Genomic DNA, 18,869 nt, shown 5'->3' with positions numbered 1-18,869 from the left:
AAATGTAAAAGTCCTAGCCCCAAAACTGGTATTTTTTTCAATGTAAAGATTTGGGCCATGGTTTGGAGAGAAAAGGGACAATAGCTAATGAAAGGTTTCCTCCTCGCTCTGGAATTTGGACTAAAGGGCAAACAGCCGCACAAGCTGCAGCTTTATTGTCTCGGGGTTTGGTTGGGGGGGGACGCTCCGCCATTGTTCGTTTTATAAGTGAGGAGACAGAGATCGCAGTTAAAACTTTTTAAGTGTCCAGCAGACGCGCCGTTTGTTGTTGTCGAGGCTTTTGTCAAGTTCAATGTTATCTATGGAGGCGGAAGGGCCGCGGGAGGGCCGCGCGGCCTCCGGCGCAGCGCAGGCCGCGCAAACTCCAAATCAGTGTCCGAAGCCTCGGTTCATACATTTTTACATTTCTGTCGAATTGTACCAGTTTTATTGTGTTGTAATATTATAATTCATTCTTGGGTAAGTAACTTACGTGTTGGGGAAAAACAGGTTTCCAGGTGTAAATGTTCCAATGTTCAAGCGCAATACCCCAAATTGTCTCGCATTTGTTGGAAAAGAAAAAAAATTATTGGAGCAAAATTAAATAGTATGAACAATTTCTCCATATTTATTCAACATATAGATAAGCTGTCACATTCCAGAGTGGTTGTTATTTTCCCAACATTTAACAAAGCGTGAACCGTTTTCCTCGGTTCGTAGATTAGATAGATTGATAATATTAAAATGCGTTTTTATTTTATCTTTTTAAACGTTTATGAAATGCGTGAAACTTACATGACTTACAATATCTGTTTACCACGTGTGTTCAATGTTTAATTCTTTATAGGTCAAGGGCTATTTTCTCTTGGTCAAACAGCAGTTTCGTTACAATCGGTTCGCAGAGGAGATTTACTACAACCAGGATTTAACCAGAGCTGCTTCCAATTGAGACTTTGACTGAGGCATGTTCATAACCACATTAATAACACGACAATATGATTTGTGCATCGTACACAGGGTTAGAGTTCAGCGTCAAGTAGAACTGAAGTTGTAGTTTACCACAAGGACTTCACGTGTCAAATTTTATACGAGGGGTGGTTCCATTTTTTTTTTTGAACAGAGACGACAGAGGCCCCCGTCCCTTCAGGATTTGGGTGAATAAGGTGCAAAGTTTAAAGAACGACGCACCTTCTGCACCCCAACTAATCCAGGTCGGCGCTAAGTGCCCGCGCGGCCCTGTTCTGTTCATTGTCCGGCAATGAAACTGCCCGAGGTCCACGCGTAAATCACGTTCACCAGAAAGACTGTTAAAAAAAAACGCCCAGCACTAGATTTGGGAAGAAAAAAAAAAAAAAAAAAAAAAAAAAAAAAATATATATATATATATATATATATATATATATATATATATATATATTTAAGCTGAAGTCTGATTTGGAGTCTGTTTCACTTGGTTTGTATTGACTTTCTCTGCTCTCGCCTGCTCTGATTTCCCACGGAGGTTCATCTAGATCTACATCAAATTACACCAAAGAACATGAAAACAGGTTTGATCTCAGGCGGAACGCGGAAAGATCATTTTACCCACAAAATGCGCGCAGGTGCAGGCGGTTCTGGTATCAAATCAACTATTTTGGCGGTTATCAATTCACAATCACACAATTTACAAATCAGTTCGAGTTTTTGATTTTTTTTTGTCTCTCTTTTTGGACCCATGCGATGCATTATTGTGTATTGTTGTGTATCACTGCGTATTACTGTGTATTATCGCGCTTTGTTCCTCACTAGGAGAAATAGTGTTATTTAGAGGAGGCGGAAGACCGACATGAAAACACCCGGAGTCCAAATCTAAAATTAGACATTTGCCCCGAGAGATTGTCCTTAATTTAAAATAAATGCTGATACAGTTCAAACGCCTGCGAGGGAGACCTTGTAGGATTAAAGAATTTATTAAGCATTCCACTATACTTTGATTCCTGTTGTATGAGCGTAATAAGCAGAATATATGATTATAGAATATGATTGTATAATATGCTTTGTTCTAGTCTAGTCGCGACGGACAATATACTTACATTGCAAACATTTAAACAGGACGCACAGACAGGCATGAGACATGCAGACACGAACGCAGGCAATAGAAGTGCTGTATTTACACACCACCCCCCTGGAAATGAGCGCTTCCGGGGGACTTCAGGTCTTTCCTTCAAGTTCTTTAAAAGTGTTTTTTTTTTTTTTTGTGTTTGTTTGCTTGTTTTATTCGGGGTGGTTCTTTTTCTTTGTCGAGGTCAGTTTGGTGATGCATTGTCACAACGCTGGATGGGATGCCATCCTCTCCTTCCATCTTCATTAAACGGATGGAAATGAAATGAGTCCTCCTCCTCCTCCCCTTGGTGTCAGAAAGACATCATTGACCACGTCTCGCGCTGGTGCAGAGATGCGTTGGTTTGGGTTTGGGTTTGGGTTTGGGTCGGGTGGGGTCGGGTGGGGTCGGGTGGGGTCGGGTCGGAGGGCCTCTACGGCGCGGTGGTCTTGACTTTGGCCACGAACTTCTTCTCTTTCACCCTCCTGTTCTGAAACCAAATGGTGATCTGCCTCTCCGACAGGTTGGTGGCGGCCGAGATCTTCCTCCTCTTGTCCTTGGTGATGAACTTGTTGGCGGCGTACTCCTTCTCCAGCTCCTTCAGCTGCAGCTTGGTGTAGGGGATCCGCTTCTTCCTCCCCCGGCGGAAGGACGCGCCGTCGTGCTGGTGCGCGACCGCATCTGCGCAAACAAAGAACCAGAGAGCCAGATGAGGCGTTGGACGGCGCGTTGTTTAAAAAAATAAATCTGTTGTGAATCGTTTGCATCAGTATCATTGCGTCTGCAATTGGTCTGCTAATGTACTGTGTGTGTGTGTGTGTGTGTGTGTGTGAGAGAGAGCGAGAGAGAGAGAGAGAGAGAGCGAGAGAGAGAGAGCGAGAGAGAGAGATTTCACCGACGCAGGCCAACATGGTGGACAGTCTGCAGCCACAACACAGAAGGTTAAAGCCGCAGATCAGATTGATGGTTATCTATCCAAAATTCTCGGTGAAGATTTTGTAGCATTGCGCATAGATTTTTTTTTATAGGGAATACCCCTCATTGGTCAATCATATCCTTAGTGATTACGCTGCCATTTGTTAAACGGACAGTTGTATTAAATTGAGACAGCAACAAGAATCCTCAAACCGTGTCGACGTTGACTACCAAACGACCTCAGAATCCAATTTGTCATCATAACCACGGAGCCAACCAAGGAGCCTAATTATAACCGCGCCGAAAGGCAGGCCATGCCTATTAACTTCTCTTTTAAAATTGAACCATATAATCCAACGGCCACATGAACATCACATCTAAACCACACCGTTCCCGTCTTGGTTCCGAAAAAGCCATTCTATTCTATTCTATTCTATTCTATTATATTCTATTATCTTCTCTTGTTATATCTATATTGACCTATATCCAGAAAACCAACCCTTTGGTTACACGTCAGCCGTGCGCTCTTACCGGCCAGAGCGGACTTCCAGAGGTGGCCTGCCTGTCCCTGGTCCTTGGAGCAGTACATCTGACCTCCCCAGCCGTTTGTCAGAGCCCAGGGCTGGTAGCTGTCCATCGGAAGAAGGGTGTCATGGCGAGGCTCCCCGGCACCAAGGGTTTGGACCACCGAGACGTCCAGGTAGCTCGCCATGGACTGGTAGGGGCTCGGGTAGCCGTGGTAAAAGGCGAACTCCTTGGTCCGGTGGTTCGAGTAGTCATCGGAGCTCACCGGCGTGTCCATGTACTTCTCCGCCGCTGCCGAGTAGCTGAGGGCGGACCCGGCCGCCTGGGTGCAAGACTTGAAAGACCCCCGCCCCATCCTGCACGGGTAGTACCCGTTACCGAAGTAGCTGTACGGTAAAGCGGTCGCCGCTGAGGAGTTCTGGTGCGGCACCGCGGCGGCTGGACACGGCCCGGCGGCGCACGGCTTCCCCGAGGACACCACAGGGTCACCGGAGCCCGCACCGGGCGCGTCCACCGCGGAGTAGCCGGCGGAGGAGTGCACCAGCCCGGACGGGTGGCCGCCCAGAGCCGCCGCGGCTGCCGAATGGGCCATGATGTTGCGGCACTGGCTCGCCGCCGCGAAGTTTCCGCCGCCCACCAGCCCCTCCATGTTCTTGTTCAGGTCGTCGAGGTTATTGTCATACACAAACATCACCGTGTCCGCCGGCCAGCGTGGGTTTAAGACCAGGGAGGCGGTCATAGGCGCTTCTTAATCCCGTTCTTTCCCCTTCCCCTTGCCTCGGTTCAAAACGATGTTGTCCTTCGCTGCCTTGCTCAATGCCGCACGTCCATCACGTTGGAGACAGTGGAGTTCGATTCCCACTCCGCTTCCCTCCCTGGCCCCGGCTCAGACGCACGCGGGTGCCATGCCTCCGTCAAGTCTGAGCTGATGTTCTTTGTCAATGTCAGGCTCCCGGGTAAAGACCCCGGCGCCTCACCGGACCTCCGGTTTCATCCCCGCCGCAGCGTTGACGCAACGAGCCCGGGGGAGCGCGCGCGGAGGGAGGTCGTCCCCGGATTGGGCGAGACGCGCTGACCACGTGACCAGACGGCGCGGGAGAAGCGCGGGGGACGCGTCGGAAGCGCCGTCACTCAGTCAAAATGAAAGAGTTTTATTGGGCTGGAGCTGTGGCACGACAGGCGCGTCCGAGGAGTCTGCGAGGCTTCGGTTCCGTAAAAAAAAACCCAACCAAAAAAACAACAAAAAAAACACGCTGCGTCTCCTCCAGCCGCTTCTGCTGGTGTTTAGCTGTGTGGGAAAACTCTTCATGTCCACCGCCAATTGGGTTAATTCCTTCATTTATCCGAATGTACCCAGCTATAAAAATGCAAGGCCCACGCAGAGATTACAGTGACAATGTGTTTTCTTCGCGGTGCGTAAAGACGCTTGGGAGCGGTGATGCGTGCGCTTCTCCAAATAATTGAGCAGTTTAAATATAGTGTTTTAACACTATTCAAATAGAAATTCTAGACCTAGATAATTTATAATACTATTACAATAGTTGGATATTACGTTTCTGGTTCCACATTGTACAATGCATAGCAGAGCTCCGTCTTTGCCCTTATTATAGTCGGACACAAGATAATTAGGGAAAATACATTCCCGCCATGTGTAGCTATTGTAAACAAACAAAATGTATATTCCCTTATATTGCGTTCCATATACACGAGTGAGTGCCGACCTCCGGAGATCTGGCGTTTCGTTAGTATCTGGTTCGTTACGCAGTAATTTAAAATGCGGACTATTACACAAAGTTATGGATTTATTAAACGACTAATAATCTCCAGTGCCAAATGTTTCAAATACGTTTACCACCATCGAGAAATTATGACAAACCACAGCACGAAATGTATTTCCCGTCCATATGACAACGCGTTCAAAATAAATGCAGATATATATATATATATATATTTTTTTTTGTTGGGGGGGGGAGTATTTGGGGAGGCTTATTTACATGTGAGGATATAATGTAGAATAGTGCGTTGTGTCGGCGGGGTTAAAACATTAAGAATTAATTAAGGGTGTGGAGGATTTACGAGAGAATTGTGGAGGTCTTTAATTAATTTAACAAATATGGCGGATGCGTCAAAGCGCCTTTGGGGCAGATTGGAGTCAGAATATTTGCGCATGCTGCAATCTCTGCTGAGCTCTCTCCAAGGCTGATGATTTCAGAATTTAGCGGGGGATAAAAAGTCAAAAAAACCCTCGTCCTCGATGCAATGGCATACAAATACTCGGTGTTGTATGCCAAGCATGCTGAATGCACAGGTAAAAAAATTAAAGCACCTTGTCCTCTTTTCAAAATTGTATTATTATTTCTTTCAAATTCTATCGTCAAATACCCTAAAATACACCACATTAGAATTGATTTATTGATTTCTTCTTCTTCTTCTTCTTCTTCTTCTTCTTCTTCTTCTTCTTCTTCTTCTTATTATTATTATTATTATTATTATTATTATTATTATTATTATTCGTATTCTTATTATTCTTATTATTCTTCTTCTTATTATTATTATTAACACCACTACTACAAATAATAACATTTTCATAAATGTATTGAATTTATTAAATTCAACCGTTTCTGGTTGTTTTTTTTGTGCACTACCAGTGCACGAACATGTTCGCTTATAGCTCGTGTCATTAAAATAAGTCAGAGGAATAAATCAACAGTTATTGACATTTAGGTAAGAAAAAAGGTTATATTTATACCATGAATACAAACATACGAGATTGAAATAAAAACTCTTCAAATTATTAATATTATTAATAAGTTCTCAATGATAACGATAGCCCACAGTTTACTTTACTAAAATGGGTATTTTACTTGCTTACATGGGAGCGGCCCACTATTATTTGCTGCAAAGTAGAAACCGTCACCGTAACCACGGGTGATCTTTTTCAGCAGATACATGAACCCAGTAATAAATTATGCATTTGGAATCAACCTGTTTGAGAGGTGGCGCAGTGTTCATCCCAATTTAGGTTTCTATGTTTACATTCAGCTCAACAGCTGTGATAAAAAAAAATAAAGCAGCTGAATTAATTTCCGTTTTTCGGGAGGGTCAATACGTGCCAAGTAACTGCCATGGTGTCACAGAGAAACTGAGGTTTAAAATAAAGTAGAAATATATTGCACACAAGCATCAAATATTGTGACGAAAAGTGAAGTCATGTCTTGGCCTCAAATTGTGGCCGCTCACGTCTCCTCATGTTTTAATGAACATCTCTAGTCTCAACAACAACAGCCCTGCACCTCCAGCCCTACCACACACCGACACCCAGCCCCACTTCATGCCAGGCCACACACAAAACACGCAGGATATCCAAAACACACACACACACACACACACACACACACACACACACACACACACACACACACACACACACACACACACACACACACACACACACACACACACACACACACACACACACACAAGCACACACACACATCCAGACAGACAGTCGTCTTTCCACAGTGTGGTCTGCAGGGGTCACATGGGGCCCTGCGAGGTCAAGGCCAAGTTTAACATGAGCCAAAGAGAGCGATGGGAGGAGCGGGTGGGGCCGCCTTAGCGACTTAGTTAGACAGCAGGGAAGCCAGACACACACACACACACGCATGCACGCACAAACACACACACACAAACACACGCACGCACACACACACACGCTCTGCTTGGATAGCAGGCAGTGTTTAATGAGCTGGAGGCCTGACCGAGGCCTCGAGGCCAGGGAGTGTTAATTAATCAGTCTGCCCTCCTCTGGTCTGCACATTCTCTCCATTCCCACCTTGGCCGTGTCACAGCACCCATCCTTTCCGATATGTATATGTATCTATATTTTTCCTCTCTCTCTCTTTCTGCCATCTCGCCCTTTTTTCTCTTTTACACACACACAGGCACGCACGCACACACAAACACACACACACACACACAAACACACACGCACACACACACACACACACACACACACACACACACACACACACACACACACACACACACACACTCACACACACACACACACACACACACACTCACACACACACACCTCTGCCTCCCTCTCACTGCCTCTGTTAATAAACTAGTTCAAGTTCAAGGGCCCCGCATGCCTTGAGGACAGCTCCTGTGTATGGTGAGTGCATGTCTCTGTCTGTCTGTCAGTCAGTCAGTATTCCTATCTATCTATCTATCTATCTATCTATCTATCTATCTATCTATCTATCTATCTATCTATCTCTCTATCTCTCTATCTCTCTATCTATCTATCTATCTATCTATCTATCTATCTATCTATCTATCTATCTATCTATCTATCTATCTATCTATCTATCTATCTATCTATCTATCTATCTATCTATCTATCTATCTATCTATCCATCCATTCATCCATTCATCTATTTTCTGTCTAAAGTGTGTGTGTGCAAGTGTAACCCTTCCTTGAACATGTACCTGTACAGTCAGAGGCACAAGCCGTGCAGATCACACAGATGCTACTACAAGACGAGCGGCACATCTCCAAGCGCCTTCGTAAATCATTCACCACGACCAACCCAGACAACCTGCACAACTTGCCACGCAGTTGCTGCGAGGCTTTCATCTGCACAATTACCAACTAGAGCTGTGTGTGTGCGTGTGTGTGCATGTGTGCGTGTGCGTGTGTGCGTGTGTGTGTGTGTGTGTGTGTGTGTGCGTGTGTGCGCGTGCGTGTATGTGTGTGTGCCTAAATTAATCCATAGAAAAACAATTAAGAGTTGTATTGTATGATGAATTTTTCTTTCCATCAATGGTTAAATCCATGGTTTCCTCTACAACCTGGTTAAATGTCCAAGATTTTCCATCAACATTAAAGGCATTTTTACCTCGATAAGCTACATTATTATGTGTGTGTGTGTGTGTGTGTGTGTGTGTGCCCATGTGCCTACGTTGCAGAGATGAGAATAGTTTCTTAACTGCAAGGAAAGCTATTTTTGTCAATAAATTCACTATTTAAATTGACAGAATGTACTCGGAATAGAGGCTGTACTCCCTGGACAGCATCCCGTGCAGATAACACTACAACCACACCAAACCTCTAGTGCAAGTTTCTTGCACGGCACATTTAACATTTTCTTTACATTTGGCGGTTTAAATCACTACTCACAACACAGAATCACCACAGCAGAATGAACGTTTCATAAGAAATTAAGTGATAAACTTATAACCAACATTTGATATGGAGCAGCTTCATACCATTACAGTCTGCGGCAGTGAAAATTTGTGTGGTGAGTCAAATGTACTCACCACTTTAACCACTGTTTGATTTTTTTTTCTCATGACAGCATAAGTTACACTGTGCAGCAACTGCTGCTTCTATTTTAACTTCCCATCTTGCAAAAAAAAACCCTCATATTATTCGCCTGACATGAAAATACACATTTTGGTGAAATGTAATCTAGATGTAATCTAAAGGTACTGTAATAATTATCTTCAAAAGAAGCTCTTTAGAATGATTTACTTATGGTATCCAGAACCAGATCCAGTGGAGCGGATCAGAATCGAATGGTTGATGTCATCAGGGGGGAAGGGAGCGTTTATTTTATTTTCCTGATTCTAATCATCGTCGTCATCATCATCATCATCATCATCATCATCATCACATCATCATCATCATAACAATAATAACTTTTGTTAAAGTGCCTTTCAAAGAAACCAAGAAATACTTTACAAAATAAAACACAATCAAATCAAATCAAATATATAAAATACAAATAAAATAAAATTGCAGTTTAATTCTAATCATCCTGCATTGTGTGGCCACAATCACCGTTAGATTTTGATCGCACTCAACGATTTCCCCAAGAAATTAAAGAAAAACAAGAAGCCCTCTTTCCTGATTGTGGAATGAGTAAGACTCTAATTTCATCAGACGACGCAAACTTTACGCAAAAGAACCCTAAAATTCTACACTAATCCTTTGTCAGTGTTTTATTTGGATTTTTTTTCAAACACTCTTTGAGATTCAGATGCGATAGTACGAATGGATCCAAGTTGTAGTATCTGAATAAAAGTATCTACTGTTTTTTGTTTTTTTTAGTCATTAATAGTCTCTCCGGTTATAATTTGTAGTCGTTCGACATACTGCTGACACAAGAGCGGCACGGAGCGGCTCGGCTGCGGAACCGCGTCTGAAACGCGTCGGAAACGCTCCAGTCAGACTGCGGGACGGCACCGTGGGCTGTTCCTCTCTCAGAAATCCGATGTACCGCTCTTTGCATTTTTTTTCTATATTCGGTTCTGTTCTAAAATACATTTTATATATTCGATATATATTCGATAATAGAATATAATAGATAATAGAATATTATTATTTTCTTTACTTTTACTTTTTTTTCCATTACCCTTTTATTTGTCTTTGCATAAAACCATTCCTTTTCCAGCGGGGATGGGCGCAATACTGTGATGAGTTCTGAAACGGAATCCACTCACAGTTCATTCATAAGCGAGGGCTTCTTTTCTCCCCAAAAAGATCGAAATGATTCAAAAAATAAAAAAATAAAACATTCAGAATTAATTGGTCAATTAGTTCGGAAAGACATATTGGAAAGCAGCAGGAATACAAAGGTACTGCATACTTTGCATAGTATTCCAAAACAGTCAATGTAAATACAATTAAGTTCGTATTGGCCTTTTGAATGGAAGTTGAGTTTTGTTTGTAGGGGCGGTGTGAAAAGTGCATGTAGAGCTAATAATATTGAAACAGCTTTTTAGTGTTGTTTTCTAAATATCACTCTGCATTCTATACAAAGTCCTGTAATGCTTTATTAAACTTTGGATTTTTTAAAGCCGCCGCGTATAGTTTATCACAAAATACATATTTTTTTAGATAATATGATATTCTAGTGTGGCACATGGTGTATCGCTTCCTATTGAGGATCCGTAAATAGATGGTTTGATTAAATAAATTAAAAAAATAAAAAATTCTCAAGAAAATGTACCCTTACCTTTAAGATAATCTATTTTCCGTTGTGCTATCTGCTCCCTACAGATCTAAATGTGTGACACATACAGTTCACTAGGCCTTTGCGGTGTTTGGGAGGCGGTTCATTGATCAACCAGATCCATCCTGATAACACGAGGCCATTTAAAACGAAGGTTTTCAGGCAACCGCTGAGTATATTTCACGATAACTTACTCATGTCTCAGATAAAGTTTTTTGGTCGCATATCATTCTGTCGCTGTTAGTTTTTAGAGAGAATACAAGTCAAATAACGGAGAATAGGAATTGTAAAACAATAGAATTGATTAGATGGAATAGAAATCGAATTGTTATATGTTCTATTATATTCTATCCTTTGCTATCTCTGTTCAATTTATATTCAGTTTTATTCCATAGAAAAAAAACAGAATAATAATGGGATAATAATAAATGGGATTCGATATTGGATTTGCAACACCACGACTGCGTAAACTCGACAAATAGGACTCTAAAAAGACCAAAAAAAAAAAAAAAAGAGTACGTGCCCGCCCCAGTTTAATGTGACTTTATACATCCCGTTTAGAAACCCTCATCTATGAGGAGTTGGTATCTATGCGCTGCGTCGGCAGCGACACCCAGAACAAGACCCGAATTAAAGCCTCTTTAAAGTCACTTCTTTAATAACGAGGCTCTGGTCCTCGATGCGCTTCAGTAGAATTAAGAAGCCAAGCTGCCATTTGTCAAACAATTAACATATACCGTTCATTAAGTGTCATGTTATTACTTTGTTCATTAATTGACACCTCTCTTAATGCGTGCGCGTGTGCGTGCGTGCGTGTGTGTATGTGTGTGTGTGTGTGTGTGTGTGTGTGTGTGTGTGTGTGTGAGTGTGTGTGCGTGCGTGTGCGTGCGTGCGTGCGTGTGTGTGTGAGTGTGTGCGGGGTGGGGAGACGAGGGGCGTCGCTCTCAGAGCCAATCTACTCTGTCCTTGAACTTGACCTTGTTAAGCATTTAATAGCAGGATGGGGGCCGTGCGCGAGAGCCTGCGCGCGCGCGCGTGTGTGTGTGTGCGCGCGTGCGTGCGTGCTTGAGAATGGATGGATGGATGGATGGATGGATGGATGGATGGATGGATGGATGGATGGATGGATGGACGGATGGATGGATGGTCTTGAGATTCACGAAATGAAATGATTTCTCATTGTTGTGTCAACAGTAACTACTGTGCTGCGACTGGACGTTTACATTTTTGAGACAAAACGTGTGTCTTCCATTCAAGGAAGCAGTGATACAGTGACATCAGTGCATAACCAGAATATGAATAAGAATCAGTACCAGAGATCACATTTAAACAAAGGATCCGTTTTCCGACGGGTATTTTGTTCATTTTCTATATTTTTAATCAAGACATATGAGAATGGGAAGTCAGTGAATACTCTGACAAAGTATTGTACTTAAGACTTCTCTTAGGTACTTAAGACAGTATTGTACTTAAGACAACTTTGAGGTATTTGTTATTTACGGGAGTAATTACGTTTTGGGGGAATTTATACTTTCACTTCACTACATTAACAACAAATTTTAGAACAATAGATACTGTAATACATATCTTACTTTTCACTTGCACTGCATTTAACACAAGTTCTATCCCCATTTATTATTACAAGGTTATTGAAGTGCCCTCCCTACTATAAAATGTAATTGACTTCATTAAAAAAATGCTCACGTTTGAAAAATATTTCATTTGTTAAGTTTGATCCTGCTGACAATGCTGGAGTGACTCTTACTTTCCACAATGTTGAACAAGTACTTTTTTTTTATCTTTGGTACCTGAGTACATTTCAGAATAATTAAATAATTTAAATTTAGTATAATGTTGAATGGAGGACTTTTACTTTCACCAGAGTTTTCTTTGAGTATTTATACTTCTACTTTATTTAATCAATGAGGGCTTTTTTTCCACTGGCTTAACACTTGATGCAACGCTTCGGGAATCAGAGTATCAGAGTAATTATCAGCAGTGATAAAGTTATAAAGTATGTCCAAGCTTTAAATACTGACTGATTAAAAGATCAACATTCTCAGTTTCAGACCTCACAGCAAGGCAGCGTGTGATGGGGCAGGCAGGCGTTGTACTTCAGTTCTGGCTGCCATGGCGTCTCCCTCCCCTCATGCATGCTGGGTCTGCACCTGCAGACCCTGCAGCCCTTGTCCGGCTGACCCACACTGGCGTTTGGGCTACGGTTCGGCCCGTAAAAGCCACGGCATATACTGTATGTGTTTTAGGGCCCGGGATCCCCCCCACGGACGGCCCCCACGCAGGGCACCCATGCACTTTCCCCACGCAGGGCCCCCACACACGGCCCCCACACAGGGCCACACTCACGGCCCCACGCCCCGGCTTCAGCTCATGGGGACTTCAGACAGACATACCTGGGTGTATCAGGTAAAGGTCACATTAGAGATGTTTAACTTGAACAGAGTCAGTGGTCCTCGCTATGTACAGACGCTGTTAATGCTGAAAGACGAGAGTGAGGTAGATAACATGTCAACAGTTTCGGCGCGTTGATCTACAGTCTTCCTCAGGTGACGCTGTGGGCGTCGGCTGCCAGGTGATTATTTACCCGTTCCTGTCGGAAAGACTGTGACACCTGGCAGGGGCTTCATTTTGGCTTGGTGTCCACCAGTGAGACAACTGGAAACGGTGACGGATGGAGCCGTGACAACCCCCAAACAGGTCCAATGGACAGCGAGCCCCTATAGCCGCGTCAAGGCCACTGGCCCCAGCAGAATTTGGCCGGCCGACAAAATCGGGTGTGTCGTTCCATTTAATTTGCAGTGCATCTGGGTGGCGAAACAGCTCACTGACGCTGTGCGGCGGCAACCGGTGCGATGGAGCCTCAGCATCCCACCCCAGCGTAGGCCCTGCAGGGAGGGAGCGGGTTCAGCTGGCGTGGGTGATGAGCTGGTGTGTGTCAGCAGGTTTGGGGCCTGGTGCAGGGGGCGGGCGTGGCACATCTGGTGGAGGGTGGAGGTGGAGACGGCGCCGTGCCAAACACCTTTAAATGAAGCAACTCCACTTCTGGCGTGGACTCAGGAATTCAAACAAGGGAACCATCCTCTCTCTCTCTCCCTCTCTCTCTTTTCAAACAGCGTCCAGGCTATCAAAAAACAAAGTTATTTCAATGTTCCAATGCAAATATCTGAATTCAGACCCAACGCTATTTATCTGTTTTAAACCGGAAACAGTTTTTCCGTGGTTTTTGTTTTCATATAAGACATAAATCAGTTGATAAAATAGGTTTAATGTTGAAGTTCGACCCCATTGAGAATTTCGAAATTGAATCCATGAGAGAAACCAAATGGACCGAAACTTTCACCCTAATCAGCAGAAAGGATGGAATGTGTCTTCACGCTGAAATACGAGGTCCATGACATTGAAAAAGTCCATTTACTTTTACGATTTTTAATACATTTAATATCAATAACTGTAATATTTTTACTCTGGTAAAATGCTGAGTGGAGGATTTTTTCTTTTACTTTTTGCAAAGCAATAGTAGATCAAGTAAAATGGACCTCCTTAGGGTGTTTCAAATGAGCAGCCATGTTGGAAAATGTCATGTTATGGATCACGAGGATGAACAATGAAGGGACAGATTACTGAGCAGCTCTGGAGTTTATATTATTGTTGTCGTTAAATTATTGTTATTGTCATTATTTAATTTGTCTTTTGGCTGGTTTCCTTGGTTTGTTTTGAACAGAGTTGTCGCACAATAATTGTTTGTCACACAAATGTAGAACATCCAGGTTCCAAAGTTTATTGAAGCAGCAATGTGTGATTCCAATAGTGATCAGTTTATGTTTGGTCTGATGATGAAGGTGAATTAAGTGAATTCCAAAATGTCTGAAGCTCTGTGTTTTAAAAAAAACAATGCCGTGCTCGTCCGACGAAATTATTATATCTAAATAATATGATGGAATGCAAAACTGAGAGGCCTATAATAGGCTGGAGAAAGTAGGTTATTTAAAATGTGTAAATTCCTACACTGTTAAAAAAAAAGGCAAAAGAAAGGTTTGACAGTTAATCAGTTTTCATGCCAATTTAATGTATTTTAGTGCGACATTTAATACATAAACATAAAACACAATTAAAACATACAATTAAAAGAAATACAATTTACAACATACGATTATAATTTATGATGAAAGTGACGCATGAGGAGCAAAAACCTCACAGGTTATGTTAATTTTGCAAATTCCAAACAGAACTACCGGACGACGACTCATTTGATGACAGATTCAAATCAATTCTCAGGAAATCAAGGTCGTGTGTAGCCTGGAAATAGGATCAACAGAGGCACGATCTCAAGGCCTTGAAGCTGGAGGCCTATTGTCAGGTTCTATGGCCTGATGCTGGATAATGTAAAAACTTGAATTGAGCTACTGGAACAGCTTTGTATTGTTATACGTATCAGGGTAACATAGTGTGGATGGTTTAAATCCCCAAATTGTCCCAAAAGGAAAAATAAATATAAACAAATTACGTTTATTCTAAACTACACAGTGCTTAAGATATTTCTTCGGCAGTCCTCAGCAGACATTTCCTTTTCAGAATTATGTATACATATATATATATATATATATATATATATATATATATATATATATATATATATATATATATATATATATATATATATATTCTTTATTATTATTATTATTTTTTTAAAATATATTTTTAACATCAATTGAGCAGTGTCTAGCTCTAGGATCTCCATTTCCATCACTTATTTTATTTAATTCCTCCACCGTAGGAGAAAGCAGTGAAGCTGGAAGCCTACTCACCTTAACTTAACTGACCTTAACTTAAATAACCTTAACTGACCTGACCTAAACTTAAATTACCTTAACTGACCTAAACTTAAATGACCTTAACTTAAATGACATTATCTTTACTCACCTTGAGCTTAACTTAACTCACCTTAACTTAACTTGCATTGGCTTAACTCACTTTAACTTACCTCACATTGACCTTAACTTAACTCACCTTAACTTAACTCAAATTAACTCCACTTAACTTGCTTTAACTTAACTCGCATTGACCTTAACTCATCTTAACTTAACTCAGCTCAATGTAACTCAACTTAACTTAACTTACATTGTATTGACCTTAACTTAACTCCCCTGTACTTAACTCACCTTAACTCAACTCACCTTGAGCGAAACTTAATTCACCTTAACTTAATTCACATTGACCTTAACTTAACTCACCTTGAGCTAAACTTAATTCACCTTAACTTAACTCACATTGACCTTAACTTAACTCACCTTGAGCTAAACTTAACTGACCTTAACTTAACTCACATTGACCTTACCTTAACTCAACTTAACTCCACTTAACTCCACTTAACTTAACTCGCATTGAACTTAACTCACCTTAACTTAACTCAGCTCAACGTAACTCAACTTAACTCACCTTGACCTTAACTTAACTCACCTTAACCTAACCCACCCTAACTTAACTCACTTTGACATTAAATTAACTTACCTTAACTTAATTCAACTTCACTTACATTGACCTTAACTTAACTCACCTTCACTTAACTCACCTTAACCTAACCCACTTTGATATTCAATTAACTCACCTTAACTTAACCCACTTTGACATTCTATTAACTCACTTTAACTTAACCCACTTTGAAATTTTATTAAGTCACCTTAACTTCACTCATCATAACTCACATTGATTTAACTCACCTTAACATAACTCACATTAACTTAACTGACCTTACCCTTCAGATTAAAAGTAGCCTATTGTCTAACATTGGTGCATTTACAGAAATGTTTATTAATGTGCACTGTCCCTAACAAATCACCTTAACTAAACTCACCTTGAACTTAGCTTAACCCACCTAACCTTAACACACCTTACCTTAACTCACCTGACCCTAACTCACCTTGAGCTTAACTTAACCCGAACCTTGACATACGTAGACTTAACTCACATTAACTTAACTCGCCTTAACTTAACTCACCAACTCACTACAGATTAAATCTAACCCCTTGACTAACACTGGTGCATTTACAGAAGTATTTATTAATGTGCACCTAACAAATCACTTCAACTTACCTCACCTTGACCTTACCTCAACTCACCTTAACCTACCTCACCATGAGCTCAAGTTAACCCGAACCCTGACCTTAACTTAACTCACAGTGACCTTAACTTAACTCACCTTAACTTAACTTAACTCAACTTAACTCACCCTGGCCTTAACTTAACTCACCTTAACTTAACTCACCTTACCTTAACTCACCTTAACTTATCTCACCTTACCTTTACTCACCTTAACTTAACTCACGCAACTTAACTCATCTTGATCTTAACTTAACTCACCCTATCTTATCTTGCCTTACCTTAACTCACCTTAATTTAACTTAACTCCACTTAACTCGCCTTGACCTTAAATTAACTAACCTTAACTAAACTCAGCTTGACCTTAAGTTAACTCACCTTAACTTAACTAATCTTGACCTTAACCTAACTCACCTTTACTTAGCTCACCCTAGCCCAACTCACATTAACTTAACTCACCTTGAACTTAACTTAACTTGCTTCAGCTTAACTCATCTTACCTTATTTTAACTTACCTTAACTTAACTCACCTTAACTTAATTCAGCTTAACTTAAATAATCTTCCCTTAACTTAACTCACCTTAACTTAACCCACGCAATTAAATTCAACTTAACTCATCTTCATCTTAACTTAACTCACCCTAACTTATCTTGCCTTACCTTAACTAACCCTAACTTAACTTAACTCCACTTAACTCACCTTGACCTTAACTTAACTCACCTTAACTAAACTCAGCTTGACCTTAAGTTAACTCACCTTAACTTAACTAATCTTGACCTTAACCTAACTCACCTTTACTTAGCTCACCTTAGCCTAACTCACCTTAACTTAACTCACCTTGAACTTAACTTAACTTGCTTCAACTTAACTCATCTTACCTTATTTTAACTTACCTTAACTTAACTTAACTCACCTTGAACTTAACTTAACTTGCTTCAACTTAACTCATCTTACCTTATTTTAACTTACCTTAACTTAACTTAACTCACCTTGAACTTAACTTAACTTGCTTCAACTTAACTCATCTTACCTTATTTTAACTTACCTTAACTTAACTTAACTCACCTCAACTTAACTCAGCTTTACTTAACTCATCTTACCTTAACTTTACTCACCTTAACTTAACTGACCTTCACCTTAAATTAACTCACCTTAACTGACCTTGACCTTCATTGAACTCACCTTAACCTAACTCATCTTGCATAAACGTAACTCCCCTTAACTTAACTGACCTTGACCTTCATCTAACTCACCTTAACTTAACTCATCTTAACTTAATTTCAACTTACCTCACCTACACCTTAACTTAACTGACCTTAATTTGACTCACCTTAACTGAATTCATCTTAACTTAACTCACCTTGACCTTAACTGCCTTAACTACCATTCAGTTGATCTCTTCAGAGTGTAGCACAGATCTCCATCTTTCCCCACTCATTCATCTGAAACTGGACCCATTGGAAATGTGGAGAACTCCATAAACTTTGATTTGTTTGCTAAAAGTTGGAACAGAAATACAGGTGGTAAATAGACAGACTTTCCATGCATTGTTTCCATTTAGTAGCTTGGTAGTTGATTACCAGGGAAAGCTAAAAATATAAATTAAATATGAAGGAATAGGAAATATTAGACAATCACTAGCTTGTCACGCACAAGGATAATATTGCAATTAATCAATAATAGATTTATAATTCACCCGTCTCCCGACAATACAAATTAATTACATGTTGGGATGTATTGTATGTGACATTGGCAGGAATAAAATGTTTTGTGTGTATAGTTTGTACACGTGTCATGAATCATATACTGTATATGCTAGATGCCTATATGAAAAGAATACAGATAATTTTCTAATAATGGACAAAATATTGTCCTCGTCCCTCTCTTCTTCCTTTTGGAATGAATCTTTCCATTCAACCATCAATTCCCCCGCTGGTGGTCATTATATCAACTTAAAAATAGTTACGATGAAAAGTTGTGAGCATTTAACGTTTCTGCCTATCATGTATATTCTTATTGTTGTAGAGCAGGACAGTCCGGTGTCCAACAGCAGAATAGACAGTTCCCAACCACTGTCCATAGACAGTCAACACCCAGATGTCCCACAGATACTAAAATGAACTTTGATCGTTCGATCAAAACTACCGATGCTCTGGCATCATGGGTTTCACTATAAAGAAACAGCCGCCACTGGAAAACATTAGATATGAGGAGTGTGCTGGTGCTGAGA

The 18,869-nt window shown here is 41.1% G+C and overlaps 1 protein-coding gene across 1 annotated transcript; it reads right to left on the bottom strand.

The window, feature by feature from the left end:
• Window positions 1–2,492: 2,492 nt before the first annotated feature.
• On the bottom strand, window positions 2,493–4,238 carry hoxb13a (homeobox B13a; the record flags this gene model as incomplete). The annotated part of the gene is made up of 2 exons (XM_080009332.1): window positions 2,493–2,740; window positions 3,506–4,238. 2 exons carry the CDS (start codon window positions 4,236–4,238, stop codon window positions 2,493–2,495), a joined length of 981 nt encoding a protein of 326 aa, XP_079865458.1.
• Window positions 4,239–18,869: the final 14,631 nt, after the last annotated feature.

The sequence above is a fragment of the Zeus faber genome (assembly GCF_960531495.2).
Source record: "Zeus faber genome assembly, chromosome: 11".
Taxonomy (NCBI): domain Eukaryota; kingdom Metazoa; phylum Chordata; class Actinopteri; order Zeiformes; family Zeidae; genus Zeus; species Zeus faber.
The sequence above is the reverse complement of the archived record's forward strand: the minus strand, read 5'-3'. Positions and strand labels throughout refer to the sequence as shown.